General features: G+C 44.2%; 1 protein-coding gene across 4 annotated transcripts in view; it reads right to left on the bottom strand.

Moving 5' to 3' along the window:
• Positions 1-18,014, bottom strand: part of PDE10A (phosphodiesterase 10A) — a 262,818-nt gene that overhangs the window by 160,948 nt on the left and 83,856 nt on the right. The window contains exon 1 of one of the 4 annotated variants that reach the window (XM_056487302.1): positions 14,468-15,747. The exons of 1 other annotated variant lie outside the window; for it this stretch is intronic. In XM_056487302.1, coding sequence (XP_056343277.1) covers positions 14,468-15,329 — 862 coding nt within the window. In that variant the 5' untranslated portion in view covers positions 15,330-15,747. Of the gene's footprint in view, positions 1-14,467; positions 15,748-18,014 lie in introns of those variants that run through there. 2 more of the 4 variants (XM_056487303.1, XM_056487305.1) reach the window with 2 other exon arrangements.

Genomic DNA, 18,014 nt, shown 5'->3' with positions numbered 1-18,014 from the left:
GAAAAACCCATCAGATTCTTAAAAAGTCAAAAGTAACAAAACATGCAATTGCCTTACTGGCTTGTCAGCTACAAAATTTGCCCATGCAAATAGATTTTGACCTTGTGATTAACTATAATCAAACCTGACCCTACCATACATGTGTCAGATGAGTTCATGAACACCACAGAGACAAGAACAAACGTCCACAGCAACTCTGCCCTCTTATGAGGTAACAGACATTCCAGGCAGCAAGAAAGGGGTGGAGAAAGAAGGAAAAAAGAAAAAGCTTCAGTAATATCCAGACTTCAGATCAGATCTAGTGACTGCTGAATTGATTGGGGTTTAAGGGTATTGGACTTTGTCTTGCTAAATTTGAATTGAACAGGTACAGAGTTGAGCACATTCATGGTGTTCCAGCGGAAAAACCAAGCAAGCAAAGTTGGCAAAATATGAAGACCTACAAAATAGAAGAGCAGCAGTTTGGGAGGTACCCAAGTTATACACTGCTCTAAAAAAAGAAAGCATTATGTCAGTAATATGACAATATTTGTATTGTAGCATTTTACCAAAATAGTTCATAAATACATAATTTTTTTTCAGAACAAGATTATTACCAAACAAGTCTGAGATAAACTGCTAAAAACTAACTACATAAAGCCCAAGTCTTAATTCAAAAGTTTCACTGAACTGCACATCAGGTGATCTGTTGATAAAACTGAAGGACTAAACCTTCACAAGCAGATTTTGACAGCCAAACAATATAAAAGACACCAGTAAGTAAAGTAAACATTAACCTCCAGCACTACAGACAGGAAGTGACTGCTATCCGTGTTTCTGCATGAAAATGACAAAGTGCACAGTGAATAGCAGCATAGGAAAGTATCACTAAGCATCATTTAGACTAAAGATACATTATTTTACAGTCAGTTTACTATTTTAAAGGTACTATCTATTTCTCGTTATTTACACCCTTTACTGATACTCCTCCCAAAATCTAATAACTAAACTGCAGTTCAAGAGCTCTGATATAGCTTCAGGAAGATTTCCCTACTGATGCAAGGATGCAGGTATGAAAATATCTATGGAAAACATTACATTACTGACTGAAGTTCTCCCTCAGCAGGCTTAATCTTTCACTTTTTCAGCAACAGCACTGACTGTAGCACACTTAGTTGTGGCCAGATCATACCAGGAGGAAGAAAGTATGTTCTGAAACTCAGAGCAAATTCATCACAAAAGGTGAAGTAAAACTGCCTCAATTTCCAATTATCAAGATCAATAAATGAGGCAAAAATAGTAACTGGCCAGCAAACTATGAATTGCAAATACAGTTGAGAAGCATCTAAATAATATCTTCTAGTTCTCTTTAGCATATTTTATTTTCCCTTTCAGTTTTTTCTCCCCCTGTGGTTTTGGGGATGGTGAGGTAATTTTGTCATCTTTCTTGCTTTTACCATTTCTCACTATATATTATGTACAATGCTATCTTCTAAAATATGAATTCTTTCCTGAATTAAAATGTAACTTAGGAAAACGGCAGTGGCAGAAATAGATCTAATCAAAACTAATAATTACCTCACACTTCATGCTTTCAATGCAAGAAACATTTAAAGTGATTTCACTGTTGCCCTTGAAGAGAACTGTGTTTTTCATCCAAAGCTCCCAGATCCCCAGCATGTGGGAGCTATTTACAAAAAAAAAACAAAAAAAAAACAAAAAAAAAAAAAAAAAAGGACACAAAGACAAATTAAGTCACAGGAAGGAAGCCACAGCAACATTCTGCTGGATCATAGAAACAATGTGGTCAGACAGAGGGATCCCCAGACTAGAAGTGGCTCTGCAATTTTTCTACTTTGTAGCCACTCACCTACTTGGTAAGGTTTCCCCAGCTGTTTGTAATGACTACAGTGTTTCCCATTGCAACTTTCTGGTTTTGCAAACTACCAGGTCTGTTGTCAGAACTCATCTGTGTTCTCTCAGTGCTTGGGGCAGGGACTGGGTAGGGGTGGTGGATATAATTATTTCAGGTTATCTCCAACCATTAACTGACTAAGAAAACCAGTGAATATTCTTGTACTTCTCCCTAATCCCTTTCCTTTTCCATTCTTCAATAATATGCAAGTGACAAGAGATTATTACTGCCTCATAGCTCCAAAAAAGGATATAAAGCCATTAGAGAGCATCCAAGGAGGGTAACAAAGATGATGAAGGGCCTCAATGAGAAGCATGCGAGGAGCAGCTGAGGTCACTGAGTCTGTTCAGCCTGGACAAGACTGAGGACTGACACCACTGCAGTTACAACTTCCTTGTGAGGGCAGGAGGAGGGGCAGGCACTGATCTCTGCTCTGTGTGACCAGTGACAGGACCTGAGGGAATGGCCTGAAGCTGTGTCAGGGGAGGTTGAGGTTGGATGTTAGGAAAAGGCTCTTCACCCAGAGGGTGACTGGGCACTGGAACAGCTCCCCAGGCAAGTGGTCACAGCAGCAGCCTGACAGAGCTCAAGAAGGGTTTGAACAATGCTCTCAGGCTCATTATGTGATTCTTGGGGTTGTTCTGTGCAGGCTCAGGAGTTGGACTCAATGGTCTTGCAGGTCCTTTTCAACTCAGGATATTCTATGAAAAAACAAGTTATTTCATACCCACAAAACCTTCATGCAACCACCAGCAGCAGAAAAGCCCAAAAGAAAACTAGGAATTCCACCTCTGTGAAATGTCTTCATGTAGAATTAGAAGGATTTTGGGGTTGCTATAGAAAAAAAGCCAAGTAACTTCCTATGAACATCATGCACATTCTGGGCTGGGGAATGTACTGAGCCAAAGTAACAAAAGTCCTGTGAAGGACAGAAAAGAAAAAAAAAAAATAAAATTAAATAAATAAATAAATAAATAAATAAATAAATAAAAACAAACAAACCTGAGCTTATAAGCAGAAACCTTCATAAAGCTGACTTCCAAGATGGCAAAGTTTACATTAAATAGATCATGCTATATCCTCACCTTCCATGTTAAATAACATATTTTAAACAAACACTTCCAGCCTGTAAACCTGCCTGCAGAAGAGGATGACAACTCATGTATAGAAAGAGCAGCCTTAGGAGGAGGGATTAGGCCATTTATTTAAACAGGAGGGTTAGTTTATGTGAACTTCAAGTAACCATGAAACTATGGCATAAGTGTACCAAGCAGAGCCAAGCTGATCTACAATGAGCTGCTGCTGAAAGGGGTTATCCTGTCATCAGCTCCCAGCAACAGGCTGACGTGTCACCAGGCTTCCCATCAGCACCAGTGACCCTTTGACTCCACAAATTCAACTTCCTGAACTTATTCAGGAAGTGAGCTATTAGAAAACTTACTCTACACCAGAGAGAGTCAACAAGCACCTAACATATCCCAGCCCCCTGAAACAGCCTGCTTTGGGATCAGACATGTTCCAGAATTAACAGACAGAAAGGGGAATGAAACCAGACAGTGTAACAGTTTATGTCCTCATTGCTCCTAACAGCCTTTTGCAATCTGCTTCTAGAGATTACCAGCACACCAGTAGGAGCCAAGGTCACCTTTGCAGCTCTTCATCCATCACAGCAGCCTGCAGCTCACTAAGTCAGCAGACCTTCACCTCTGTGTGCATTACAGGTTAGGAGGACAAACTGTTCTCGAGCCTTTTTCCTGCTACCTCTGCTGAGCTGCTAGTGACTTCAGGCAAAGAAGCACAGGTTAAGTATCTCAGTTGCCACTAGTAGATGCCATTTCTGACATCTAAAACATAACAAAATCATATGGGTTTAAGCCAATATTAAAGTCTTTATAGGGGATTGAAAATCAGTTTGTAACCTCAAGTTTAATTTCCAAAGTGAAGTTCAGAAGAGAACTATATTTAACCAAAGCTTAAACAATTTCTGTTCTGGCAAAACAATTCAAAAATTCCAATATTGCTCAACATAACTGTGTAATTGTTTTCATGTTCTCTTTTCAATTTTGATATATATAGCAAATTTCAACTTCCTTACCATTTCTCCCTTCAGCTCCATAAACAGCGAAAGAATTGTGAAACAAGAGAAACAAAAACCTCCTTTATAGAAGTGCTTGGGAAGAAGTGTTTCTTGGCACAGAAGAATGGCTAGTTGCTTTGATTCAAATGCAAGTTGTTAAAACAAGATGTTGCAAAGTGCTAAGAGAGTAGTTCAACATATTTTTTAAAGAAGTACAGACAGCTGAATGAAGAAAAACAAACAAAAAATTAGCCTCACAGTCAAATCAGAAGGTAACACCTGCAACATCATCTTGTAAACAAGAACCAAGGCTTGTCACGGACAAGTACTAGGTCACCATCAAAGCAGCCAACCATGGTGATGTTAGCTATACTCACAATATATCCACAGCCACCCAAGGCCATTCATGTTAAGAGACAGAGAAAGGCATGTGCTCTATGTGCAGCCAGAATTACACTTTAATAAACTATTGGGAAAAAAAAAAAAATCAGGAGCAAGATGGATCAGTTATTAAACTACAATTAAAACATTGAAAAAAAAACAAAAAAAAAACAAACAAAAAAAAAAAAAAAACCAAAAAACCAAAAAAAAAAAAAAAAAAAAAAAAAAAAAAGAAAAAAGAAAAAAGAAAAAACAAAAAACAAAAAACAAAAAACAAAAAAGAAAAAAGGAAATAAAAACCACATGGGGTAGAACAGTAAAGCTTTCAGGGCGACCTTAAAAAACAATGGTAAAGGACATTCTCAGCTGGCATAAACAAAAGATTGTCAAATAGCAGCTGGCCTATTCATGAACATAATATTAAACTGGAAAAAGTAAGGAAATAAATTAAAATAATATCTGTCAGCACATTCATAAAGTATATAAGATTCACCATGCACACTTATGTTGTTACTAAGGAGGAAGAAATTAATAGTTAAGCAGAAAGAAAGCATTTGTGACATTAAAAAGAAAAATAACACTCACTTATAAAACAGTAATCTTTTACTTCAGTCAAATCTTATACTTCATTGAAGAGATTCCCTTGAAATTTGATAATTTGCTGGGAGATATTTACATATCAAGCCTTTCATCTACCCCAAAAGAAACCTCTTAAAGTTTATAAATAGCTTTCCCGATAAGGATGAACATTTTCTTCTGCTGTAATTGCATTCCTTTGAGCAATAAAAATGTTAAACTCCTCTTACCAGTCTTTTCCCTATTCTATTCCTGATTTTTGTCTCTCCAATACTGCTGTCATAGATGGACAAGTCTCCACCAACTTTCATTAACTTAAGATATGCAATATCACCACACACACTTCATTCATCCCTGTCTACTGTCCAACATTGTGTCTTCTTGTTCTCCTGTGAACATTCATATACACATTTTAGTCACAACTTCCAAAGACCCTTTCAAAGCAGCAAGTTTGGGAAAAAAAGACAGAAAATATAAATAATTGTCCTGACTCAGGCAGCAAGCCACGTCCTCCAATGTGGTCCCTTACTCACTGCATGCATCTTTCATTCAGGACTTTGAAGAACCTGTGCTTCATTCCCTAGGAAAACTTGGTGTGTAGAATCACGGTCTGCCTACTGCCACAAAGACTTTAGACTGTGGTTCCTTTGCTGCTCCATAGAGCTACATCCCTAAATAAATAATTGAAACAGCCCAGAGCCTGATCTTTAACCATAAAGTACAGGGGCATGACACAGCTTGTGTCTGCAAAGATAAACTCTTCTCTTTTCCCAAGGTGGGGAGATGCAAGTATAATTCCCAGAGCTTTTTGGATCTACATTTGCTTACTCCCAACACATATGCAATTAGGCATCAGTCTAAACTGGACCAAGGAGCTCACTAAAAATTAAGCAGGACAGGACTAAAGGTTGAGCCCACATCCTCTGTGCTTAGCTCAAAAAGCATGAGCAACTGCATATAGCTCCAACAAACTCCAAAAAAGGTCTGACAGAAACACACAATCTACAAGCACATTCCTACCCTCAAAAAGTCTATGAAAGTTCCTGCAATGTCCAAATGATCCTGTTCTCTCTACCATCACAAGAGCTAAGCCAGAAGTTGTACTGTTCTATAAATATTGGAGACTGCAGGTCACCCATTCTCTCTGATGTCTTCAAAGCATTTCTCAAAATGACACCTCTAATCCCAAGACTTGCATTCATAATCATGAGCTGAAGGCCACAAAACTACATTTAACACTTAAGAGCCACAAAAAGGAGCTTCCAAGAGCAGTTGTCTCAGGAGTCTGTACTGGTGAAAACTGAGGAAACAGAACATTGGGACACATCCACACAAAAGCAATTTGCTCTCAAGAATGAGAAGGAAGCCTGGCACGGTGAAACCTGAGCATATTAGCTAAGGCAGTGCCTGTTTTGAGAACAGATGAGTTCAGTTTCCTCTTACATCAAACAGCAACTTTCATCAGTCCTACGTGTGCTCAAAAAAAAGCAGGAAGAAAAAACTTCTAGTGACATCACACTTAGGGCTGGGCAGACAGTGGCAGATTAGGAAATACAGTGAGTCACCACAAATACCAAACACATCGTGAGCATTTTTAAACTACCATGCAAAATTTCTTCTTACCAAAAAAAAAAAAAAAAAAGCAGACAACAATGTTTAAGTGAACCATACCAAAGAAGAATAAGAGCACCATAGTGCCTTCACACAACAGAAGTAGTTGGGGAAAACAAAAACACTGTAAAAAGAATAGTATAAGACACCAGACCTCTGCAGGAAGAAACAAAATCAGCACAATTCAGCAATCAAGAAAGAAACATCAGCTAAAACAAGCTTATGGGTGGACAAAGAGGAAGTAATATAAAACTGAAATTTCAATACAATTGAAAGACAGGCATGCAAAAAAAGGACAGCTAAGAGAGCTGTGTTCCAAAACAGAATTCACTCTGGAGAAGCTGCCAAGGTATCTGTATATGCATGAAAGAAAACCAAAATATAAACACAAAATACCCAGTGTAAGTAAAAGAATGAGTTATCATAAACTCAACTGCTATGTGTTACCAAAAAAAAAAAAAAAAAAAAAAAAAAAAATTAGTGAAATACTAAAACACTTTCTTTTTATTTTTATTTTTTTAAAAGACTAAGTCAAAGACCTTTAGGAGAAAGGGAAGTGGCTTTATCCAGTTTGGAAGCAAATAAAATAAGACACTATTGAAGAAATACAATGGAGATGTAAAAACTAGGCAGTGAGGAAAACTACAAAAGAATAAAAAGGATGCACATTTAGCCACCATAATTCAGGCTAAGCATCTTATTCTCTGAACCACGTTTCAGAAATACCACTAAAATATACATGACAAAGAAAGTGGCTTCTTTCTTGCCAGTGTGGGAACTTCCTCACAGGGTAAAGCAAAGCAAGCAGTATTACTAAGGTAAGCACAGCAGTGCTTGTCAGCAGCTACAAATACCTGCTATTTTGGGTATGTATGGGTCAGAAGAATCAGAAATGTGAGGTTTCTGTACAAAGTTATTAGAACTTCAGATGCAAAAGTTTTCCCTTCTTTAGGAATTATTTTTGGCTTGACATTAGGGGATTTCTTTTTGATGCAAGTGGAAGGAGAGAGGAAGGAAGAATGCTGAAATTATTATCAGCTGAATAAACTTCGTTAAGAGAAATATAGCTCTGGTACATGAAGTTGGCTGATAATGCAGAAACAAGGAATCAGATCAGTAAGCACTAATGAAAACTTTTAATGCTTTCAGATGGAAGGTGGATTAACTGGTCTCTGACCCTGACAATCTGCTCTTTGGGTACCAGCACCAGAGAAGGTGAGATTACTACTGCTGCTTCTACACTGAGGTTTTTTAATTATTATTTTCATTATATATGAATAACATTACTATGGGTTACCTGAAAGCAGTGAATAATATTCAAAAGCCTTCTCTTTTAGTATTCCTGATCCTGAGCCAGAACTACTTCAGAAAGTCTACAAGCTGATATATTGACCACAACCCTAGTCCTTTTGAGTAATAAGATTTGGCATCTCTTAATGATGTGGCATTTTATTGTTAAAAATCTCACATGGACTAAAACTTGCTATCAGTGTGTTTTCCAAAAGAATACGAAATTTGTAAAACCACTATTTTTTGTTCTTAATGCCACCTGTGACAAGATGCTTAAGAGCTGGAATTAAGAAAGCTTTCTGTGGCAACAAATCACCATGAAAAGATATATTAAAAGAATTTCGAAATAAAGGAGTTCTTTGTAAGTATGTAAATGATATATTTTTTAACTAATTAGTATTCTTGCCAAGTTTGTTTTTTTTTAAGACATAATTAGCATACTTGAACGCTGAAATAAAGCATTCTTAGAGCGCACTAAACTAAAGATTAATTCATGACTTTCCTGTAAAAAATTAGAACTTGTTAACCAAATCTTCCTTCTTGCCTGCATAAACAAACACATGAGCACTCTGGAATGTACATCTCTTAGCAAAGTCATGGTGGTGAGTCTGTTACCTGCCTTTTGAAAGGCCTCATTTGAGTGTGCAACACATCATTACATTGTCTGGCATAGCAGGAGCCAAAGTCTTCAATAAACACCAGCCAGGCTGGTTCCTCCCACACTAATTAGGGCAGCTTGACAAGAAGTGATGAAGAAACCACAGAAATATGACACTTCCTCACAAGCTTTTAAAAGGGGACAAAGATGGCAAGGGAAGCCCACCTGCCAGGATGAAAATCCTGTGTCCTCACCTTGAAACAAGTTAGGGAAGAAAAAAAAAAAAAAAAAAAAAAAAAAAAAAAAAGAAGCAACATTTAATAGCAGAGCTCAAAGCTGAGACTTGATTCCACACAGCTGCCAGGTTCAACTGCATGGACTTGTCACAGCCCAAAGCCGGAGAGCATCGAGATGGCACGGGCACAGCGCTCCGGAGCTGTCAATCAGTAGGTGGCACTCTCCAAACTCCGGCGGGGGAAGCCAAGCACAGCACAGGCAAGGACACACCACCGAGCAGCCTGAGCTCCAGCAGAAACACCAGCACGAAGTACTGAACTGGTTCAGTCATAACCGACACCTCTGGGAATGCAACGGCTTCATTTCTACAGTATGTCAAGCAACCCTTGTATATAATCTCTCAAGTTCCTAGAAATTACAATTTTTGGGTGCTGTAAATATTCTGGATGAATACTATTGTACACTACTAGAACAAAACCAGTACCTTAAGAAATTATCCCTTACATCAGCAGAACACTTGAGTGCTGCATTGTAGCTAATTATACTGAAGTAAGTCAAACTCATAACTGCATTTTATCTTTTTTTAATTTAAAAATACATAGTATAATAATTTACCTTTTATCACAGCCGTTCTTCAAAGCTGGACAATAACTTTGTTACAACAAATGAAACAGATAAACAAATCGTTTGGAACAATATGTGAATTTCTATTTCTGTGAAATTTACTAGTGAAGATGTGATCAACAAACCCAAAGATTCAGTTTTTTTTAGGACAAGAGTTGAAATCAATACAAGGTATAACAAAAATTGGAAACCCTGTTCCATTTTGTTAAAAGTGTAAGACTTCCCATTCCTGCAAACTGTTCCTTCATTTTAAAATTACACTTTCTTAAAATTTTGAAAAACAGACTGAAATCATTACTTATTTGATAAAACAGTAAAAGGAAAAGCAGATTTAGCAACAATGCTCAAGTACAGGTACTTGTAATTGAAACAGCCAGCAGAGGGAGTATAAAAACAATTTTAAAACTCTCAAACACCCTTTTTTCTTTTTATATGTATTTTTACTTATTATTTTAGCTTTCTTTTAGAATATGATAATAGTGTTAACAGTCCAAAAACTGTAATATTATGAAATAAACAAAAATCGAATGCTCGAGTATTAAACAGAATGACTTGAAACTCAATTAATTTTTAAAGTAGCATTAAAAAAATAAGCTGATACTAAACTCAATCTGAAATACGATTTTAAACACAAGCAAAGTTAGCATCAATCAACAAGCTGCATAAGCCATTTTCAAGTTAAAAATCCACTCACAGACTCTCATTCTTAACTTTCTGAATCTAAAACTAAGTCCATGATTTTGTAATATTGAGAGACTGCTGGTTATAATCTATTTGTATGAGAAAACAGCACAGAATCTTAAAACTAAACAGAAATTACTGTTGTACTGATCTGTACAAAGGATGACATAAGAGCAACTCAGCCAGGAATATGCCCTAGATCATTAGCGCAAATAAGCACTTACATGACTGTTTCAAAATCAAGTCACTAAGCCACATACACATTGAATAAAAACTCATTTTTACACTTCAGGTTTTCACTATGTTCAGCTGATGAGGGTGGCTTAAACATGAGCAAAAGGATGAAGGGCACAAATGGGGTGAATGAAGCTCATGGTCTTGTGTTAGAATATTAAATAAGCTGCCATCCTCCTCACACAAGTGGCAAAAAGAAATCATCTCCCAACTCATTTAAACTATCCCAATCTGCACAATCACACCTTCCACAGTCCATCTCACAGGAGGAGCAAGGTTACTGAGTTAACAGGGAAGGCATTACCTCCTCTCTCAAGGCTTATGAGTGCTAGGTACTCCCAAACCAGCAGGCACAGCCAGCAGAGCTGAGGAGTCAAAGGGACAGAACATTAGATATTCCAAATGTAAACTGCATGCTTTACAGACAACCATCTGTAAAAACACCTGACTTGGAAAAGCAAGCCTTTCTCCACTGTTAACTGCCAGTGCCTGCATGGTTTTCATTACCTTGCCATGCCTTTCCTTGCTGTCTACCCTATGCATTGCAGTGCTGCAGACCAGGTTACATGGTGTTCCTATACATCAATGCAAAAAGAGAAACACCAGTCCTGATAGGAATTGTTGAATGACATCACTTACCATAACTTATCCTACTTTAGTGATAATTTTGCTTTCAATTAACCTGGAGTCAGAATCCATGGGGTGAAAACCAGAGACAATTTCATTTCTTCCATATTCTAAATTTTAAGCATGATCTAATTGGAAAACCGAATTCTGTCCACCTTCACACTAAGGATTCATTGCTGAAGATCAGCATTTAACTCAGAACACCCTGATTGCAGAAAAATGAATACACAGACCAGGAAAAACAAGAGTCAAGACAAGATTAACTTTTCCATTAGATCAAGTAACAGAAATACTTTTGACGTTATTTAAATTCTAATCGCTATTTTCTTCCTGAGCAACAGATCTTACTACATGTATTTTTTCTTAGAGTTCTACTTAATCAGACAGTCTCAGCATCTAGCACGTGAAGGTATGGACTAAAACAGCCAGAAAAAAGATAACTGTACATAAAAAAAATACACAGGTAATTCTCTGCCAAGCAGAAAGCCTGACTACTGTAGAGAACTTATACCTGCCAGTAGATTCATGGGATAGAGATGACATATGCTTAACCTGCACCATGAGAGAAGACCTTGAACGTGGAAGGAAGAAGGCATGCTCCCCTAAAGGCAAGACATTTCCCAGAAACCTGAAATACTGGAATACCTGGCAACTTGCAGTACTCTAAATATGACAGGGCTCCAGTGGAATATTGATCCAGGATGTTCAATACTAAAAGTTTTTTAAAACACTGTGTTATGCACCAAGATTTTAAACAGTTAAGAAAAACAATATAAACCATACAAAGTTCATATAAGCTTCTGCAGTCCAGTGCTTCATTAGGAATTTTAATATGAATAATTGCCAGATATGGCACAAACCGAGTATTGCAGAACCAACTTAAAATTTTAATAGTAAGAACTTTTTAACAAAGTCTTGACTGGAGAGCATGCAAGTCAAAAGAGCTCAGAGATGAAAGAAGAATACATCTCTAGCAATTTCACTGTTTTCCACTCTTGAGGATTCTGCTATGTCACTTTTAAATCTTCTTTCCAGAAGGACTCATCTCAATTCTCTTCCCAACAGAACTCCTCAGGTTCTCTGCAAAAATATTTAGGCTCTTTTTTTTTTTTTTTTTTTGTCTTTTAAGTCAAAGAGCATATATATGTACACAGATATTATTTAGAACTTTAAATACAATTCAGGAAACAAAAGCTATGAGACACAGCACATTATCTTCGTTATTTTACATGATCTCATCCTCTTCAAAACAATGATAGCCTTCCGGCTGCACTGTAACCAGGACTGTGCACAGCACTCCAAACAGTTGGACAAGTGCTCTTTGCAGTAGCTGCACTGGAACTGAATACTATCTTGTTTCCCTCCACTCCTTTTTTCAGCCTAGTTTCCTAAAGAAATCAGATTTATGCAATCACTCAGGGAGAGAGGAAAGGGTACACATATGTACATACGCACCCACGGCATAAGAATGTCTGTCTGTCCATCTATCCGACCTCACTAATACCTTTAGAGCCCACTGGTCAGTTTCACTCACATTCAAAAGAGGAGCAGAGAACATCAGGCTTTTAACTACTTGAAAGTTTTGTGAGCACAGGCTGCGGACTATGGAAAAGTGTTTCCACAGAGAGAGGCTGCATGTCTTCTTAGACGTCAGTAAACTCACAGGGGAAAGAATAGCTCTGCTCCTTTCCTGCCTGCCGGAAAATCTTCAGTCAGAGGTCACAATCAGTGAAAGATGACCAAATTTCTTGTGTTCAGGAGTTCATAAAATAGCTGAAGCTGAATTCACAACTGCTTTTAAAGCTGTTTTGAACAAAGCTGGTGTTTTCCACATCATCTTTTTCCTGGTCCAGCACAGGAGTGGACTGCCTTACATGATACTCATTCCCTGGTTCAGTTCCTTGCCTCCAACACCACTTATCTTAAAACATCAGCATTGTACCACACTCATGGCAGCATTTACCCCTTTCAAACACAAAGAAGTTAAAATTGGAAGAGTTTAGGATTCCTTTCAGGTCTCAAGATTAAACAAGTCTGTACCATAATCACTATTGAATAAAGTTGCAAAAAGACGGAGTAGCAAATGCAATAATCATCTTTATTCACCACTACTCTGGAACACAAGTACTACTTTCAGGCTCTTCTGCTCTAGACAGCTGTAAGCAATAAAACAGATAATGAGGTTTCAGTGGACATCTCTGTAGTTCTTCTCACATCCCCATCCCCCCAATGAGTCATACACAGTTCACCTGTATCCAAAAAGCCACTTTTATCAAAGTATACTATCAGATAAAAATTTAAGTCTAGGTACACCTTAAGGCCCAGATCCACAAACTAAAGAGCTGTGACAAAAAGAAAATATAGCCACAGCTGATAGAAGTCACCCTAAGCACCAAAATAACAGACGAGCAAAAAAAAAGAAAAAAAAAAAAAAAAAGTTCTTTACATACATATATATATATGTATTATATATATGTTATATATATATTTATACATCAGCCCTGATACATGCTCCGCTTGTAAATTCTTTAGTCCTGTGACCACACCGAGCACATTTCCCGGCGGGGCTCTGGAACTGAGGGCTGGCGGGGGACAGGGGCATGCGGAGCCCGGGGGATTTCGGCCCGGAGCCCCGGCCGCTCCGGGGCCACCCCAGGGGAAGCGCCTCGCCGGCGGGAGGGCGACACAGCCGAGGGGCAGCCGGGCCCTGGTCCCTGCCAGCGGGGAGTTTGTGCCACGCGAAGCCTCCTCCCCGCTGCCACAGCCGCTGCAGGGCTCGGGCCGCTCCCGCCGGGCTCTCCCGAGGGAGGGCACTCGCCAGCCCGCACCCAGAAGAGGCCGAGCGGCTGCTCCGGCCCCAATCCCGCCTGCCCCGCGCCCTTCCCCCGCGTTCGGGCTCGGGGCGAGGCTTTGGGAACGGCTGGATGCCGGGCGCCCTTTGTGGAGCGCCCAATTCCCCCTTTATTCCGCCCTCCCCGGCAGCCGGTCACTATCCCCGCTCCTGCGCCAGCCCCTCGTAGCAAGGAGCACATGTTTCCTCTCGGGCTCCTGGCCCGCCTTACAACGAGCCGCGGCCAGGGAAAGGCGGCACCCGGTACCAAAGCCGAATCAGAAATATGGAATGTGAACGCGCGTGGCAGATCTGACGGGGGATGCAGAAAGAAGAGATCCATTTCACCCTTTTCGGTCCTCCGCCGCTGCTTCTCTGTCAATTGCCGATACCATAATGCTTCCTTATTGCCTGTTCAAATAAGTAGGGGGGGGACGGTCTCCATTCCCCTACGTGTCATTCCTGAACAAATTAAGCATGTACCAGGCAAAAGGCTGACATACATATATGTAGAGCTGTCTGATCCCGGAATGATGCCGAAATCCTCGAGGCGTTAAGAGCCAGCTCCCACAAAGAGCACTCAATTACATCGAGCATCCCCTTTGTCCATGCATCCTCAACACACCCGGCCGCTCCTCCATGCGTCCACACACGCCCCACGTATACGGCCCCTTTGTGTCCTCGCCTCCCCTCCACTCACAAAGAAATGCCCTTTCCACAAGGCATGCACCCAGCCTCGGACACAGCCCTTCGCCTTCCCCCGAGACACGCGCGACCCGCCGCCGGGCACAGCGCTCCGGTACCTACTTGTATTCAAGAAACAGTCCGTAAACCTCCTAAAGCAGCTTGCAGAATTAGATCCATCTTCCATGTCTGGCCCTGGGAGCAGGGGAGACGAGAAGGAGAAGAAGGCGCCTCTCTGCCGCTGCTGCCGCCTAGGAGTCCTGCTCCCGCCGGGGCCGTCGCCTCCTCGGATCCCGTCGCCGCGGGCTGCTGCTGCTGCAGCACCGAGGGAATTGAAGGACCACGGGCGAGAGGCGGCTGGGGAGAGGAGGAGCCGGGAGTGGTGCTGCCGGGGGCCGCCGGCTGCGGAACGGAGCAGCAAGCCCTGGATGGAGGAAGAACAGAAGAGTCTCCTCCTGCCGCTGCCGCCTGGATGGGCGATCAAGTGAGCTGCTGCTGCTGCTGCTCCGCCAACATCTCTTCCTCCTCCTCCTCCACCTCCTCCTCCTGCCGCTCTCGCTGCCTCTCCTCCTCCTTCCCTCCCTTGGAGACTTGTGAGGTTAAAGGAAAATGAGGAGGGGAAACGAGGAGGCGGCGGCAAGAAATAAAAAGAAGATGGAGAAGCGGAGGAGAAGGAGGGGATTGGAACAAGGAAAGGAGCCGCTGCCGCTCTAGAGACGATGCTGGCGGAGACGGCGGAGGAGGCTGTGCCTGTAGCGCGGCTCCTGCTGCTGCTGGTGGTTGTTAGGAGGAGAGAGAGGGAGCTGCAGGCAGGCGAGTCGCCTCCAGGAGCGGGGGGAGGAGGAGGAGATCCGCCGCTGCCTCCACCTCCACCGCTCTGGCCATGGGAGTGGAGCGGGCGGCTGCCGGAGCCGGGCTTTTCCCCGGGTGCTGCAGCCAGGGGGGCCGAGGGGCGGGATAAGATCCGCTTCTCCGGGTTGGACATGCTTCCGCTCTTCCCTCCCTTTCGCGATAGTTTAAGGCAGGACGAGTAGCAGAGATGCCGGAGTAAAGCGAAAGGGGAAGCCGAAAAGGACGGAGCCAAACGAGGGGCAACCGCGGATCGGTCCTGCGTTCCCTCCGGCAACTCCCGGGCAGTATTTCCTCCGCACCCCGGCTCCCCTCCCTCATAAAATCCTCACATTTCCGTTCCCCCTTTAGGCCGGAGGGGACAGGGCGCTACTGACCGCCAAGCGGTTTCAATCCCCTTTAAAGTCCGCTTTTCCCCATGCTCCCACCTCGCATTCAGAGCAAGAAAACGGCAACAATCTGTATTTTCCTCGAGGGAGGCAAATATTGCCCCGTATGCGCGCACTCGCCTGCAAAGAGGCAGATACAGTCACTGCAGTGCCGCTTCCAGCAGCGGCCCCGGACGCCAGAAAACGCCCACTGGCGGAGCCAGCGCTTCCCAGGCTCCCTCCCTCCCTTCTCCCTCCCTTCCTCTCACTGCTAGGCGCGCACACGGGAGCTAAGGCACAGCGGCTACCTAAAGGGAAAGCTGGGAGAAACATGAGGAAAAGATCTCCCAATGCGGTGTCATTATTTTAAACATATTTCCAGTTGCTGAGATCAAAAGGCGCCCTGCTGTGCCTGGGCTGGAGGGAGACGCCAGAGAGCTGCCCCGCCGTTTCTGTGGGGCATCCAACACCATTTCTATGCCAAGATGCTCCCCGACGCTCGGCATCACAGGTGTTTGCTTTGGCTCCCCCCCGCCTTTCCCACCACTTGGCACTCTGACAGCCACCCACCTTCACCCCCAGCCCTCCGGCTCTCCGGAGGCTGCCTCAGACCATGTTCTCAGGTGCAGCGTGGCCCCGGGGCTGCCACCGGCCTTGCTCCGCAAGCACAGGCACCGTCGCTCGCCAGCGGAGCCTGTCGCGCTGGCCAGCCGCCCCTCGGCCCCGCGATGGGGTCCCTGGCCATTCGGGGTCCCGCCCCGCCGCCTCGCCCCGCCAGCCCGGCCGCAGCCCGCCCGTCCGTGCGCCCCGGGGTGCGCGCTGCAGCGGCTCTCAGCGGGGCGGCCACCGGCAGGACGCCCGGCCAAGGGAAGCCCAGAGGCCGGCTCGCATTGGAGCGGGGCCGATGACCGGGCTTAAAGCCCCCGCCGCTTGTATTTCGTTTTCGCCCTAAATTCTCTCTGGTCATCAGCTGCCGAGAGGAGGGAGGAGAGGTCCGAACCCACCGGGGTTCATTTCCAGCAGCAGGAAAGGGTGGCCAGCATCGCCAACTGGCTATGGGGCTCCTCTCAGCCCGGCCGGGCGCTCCCGTCGGGCCGGGCCGGGCGGGACCGCGGCCGTCGTAGAGCGGATGCCCCGCTCCGTCCGTGAGCACGACCGGAGCCCCAGGGCTGCGGGCAGCCCGCTGCCGAGCCCCCCTCCCGGGACAGCCGCGCTGTCAGCGCCGGGAGCCGGCCATCGTCGTTCATCACCCGGGCAGGCGGTGCAGCCCTCGGCGCCCTGCCCTCACCCCGAAGCGGCGGCGCTCTCCCGGCGGGGGCTGCGGTGCCCGGCCATCGCCTCCCCTCTCCCCGCCGCAGCTGTCGTGCAGCGGAGCGACCCCCGCCCTCGGAGGGGGCGCAGCGTGGGCTGCCCGGCCGGCAGGCAGGAGCTCCCTCGGGGCACCCCCGGCGCCGACAGCCAGCTCGGGGCACCTCTGGGGCCCGGCTGCGAGGGAGCGGTGCCCGGCGCAGTGCCACCCCGCCGCGGCGGGACAGCGCGCCCGGGGCTCCTGCCCCGCAGCCACCGGCACGGGGCGGAGGGAACCGCTGTCCCCAGGTGCACGACGCATCCCCTGGGCGCTCCCCGCCGCCAGCGGGCGGAGAAGCGGCCGCCGCGCTGGTGCCCACCCAGGCGGGGCCGCCGCCGTGCCGCTGGCAGCGGATTTTGTTGAGGAGCGGCGGGGTCCCCGCGCAGCCGGGGCGGGCGCTGCCCCGCGGGGGGATGGAGCGGCCACCGCCGCAGCCGTTGCAGATCTTGGCGGAAAAGATGTTGGTGATGCCGCTGCCAGCAGGGCACCCGAAATGCGGGAGATTCTGTTTTGCTCCTCTACCTTCCCGGAGATCAGACCTCTGCGCTGTCCGCCGCCGCTCCAGGCGCTGCATTTACCGGGTCCAGGTGTCGGCGAGAATCCTCATCCAACTACCGCAGTCTTCCTATTTCCCTTCAAAATTAGGCTCGCTCTTTGGAATTTCGACTCCTGCTTTGAAAACAGTGCAAACCTACGCTTTTGGATTTTATTTTAAATCGTTCAAGTGTTTTATATTTATCATTTCAGGACTACTTTTAATGCTAGAAAACACACCAACCCCTGTTAAAGTTTGAGTCTTAATGTATCAATCTGTAACGCTGAAAAAGATACTCTTCTGAAAATAGCAACGCTCTCAAATTAAAGTGCATTCCCAGCCAGCTGAATGTTCAGTAACAGTGAGAAGCAATCCACAGAGTTTCAAAAAGGTTTAGAATGCAAAAAGAACTCAAAGACTTTAATTAAACAAACAAAAAACACACAAAACAAAACACGAAGACTCAGGTTTCACTAAACTGTTTGCATCTGCGTGGTTCTTAAAACCTGTTGCCTAAAAATCTCGGACTAAAATGCAGAAAACTGAATCTGCTTTTGTGATCCACTTTCT

Source organism: Oenanthe melanoleuca, chromosome 3, assembly GCF_029582105.1.
Source record: "Oenanthe melanoleuca isolate GR-GAL-2019-014 chromosome 3, OMel1.0, whole genome shotgun sequence".
Classification (NCBI taxonomy): Eukaryota; Metazoa; Chordata; class Aves; order Passeriformes; family Muscicapidae; genus Oenanthe; species Oenanthe melanoleuca.
Note: the sequence above shows the minus strand (reverse complement) of the source record. Positions and strands in the feature narration are given on the sequence as shown.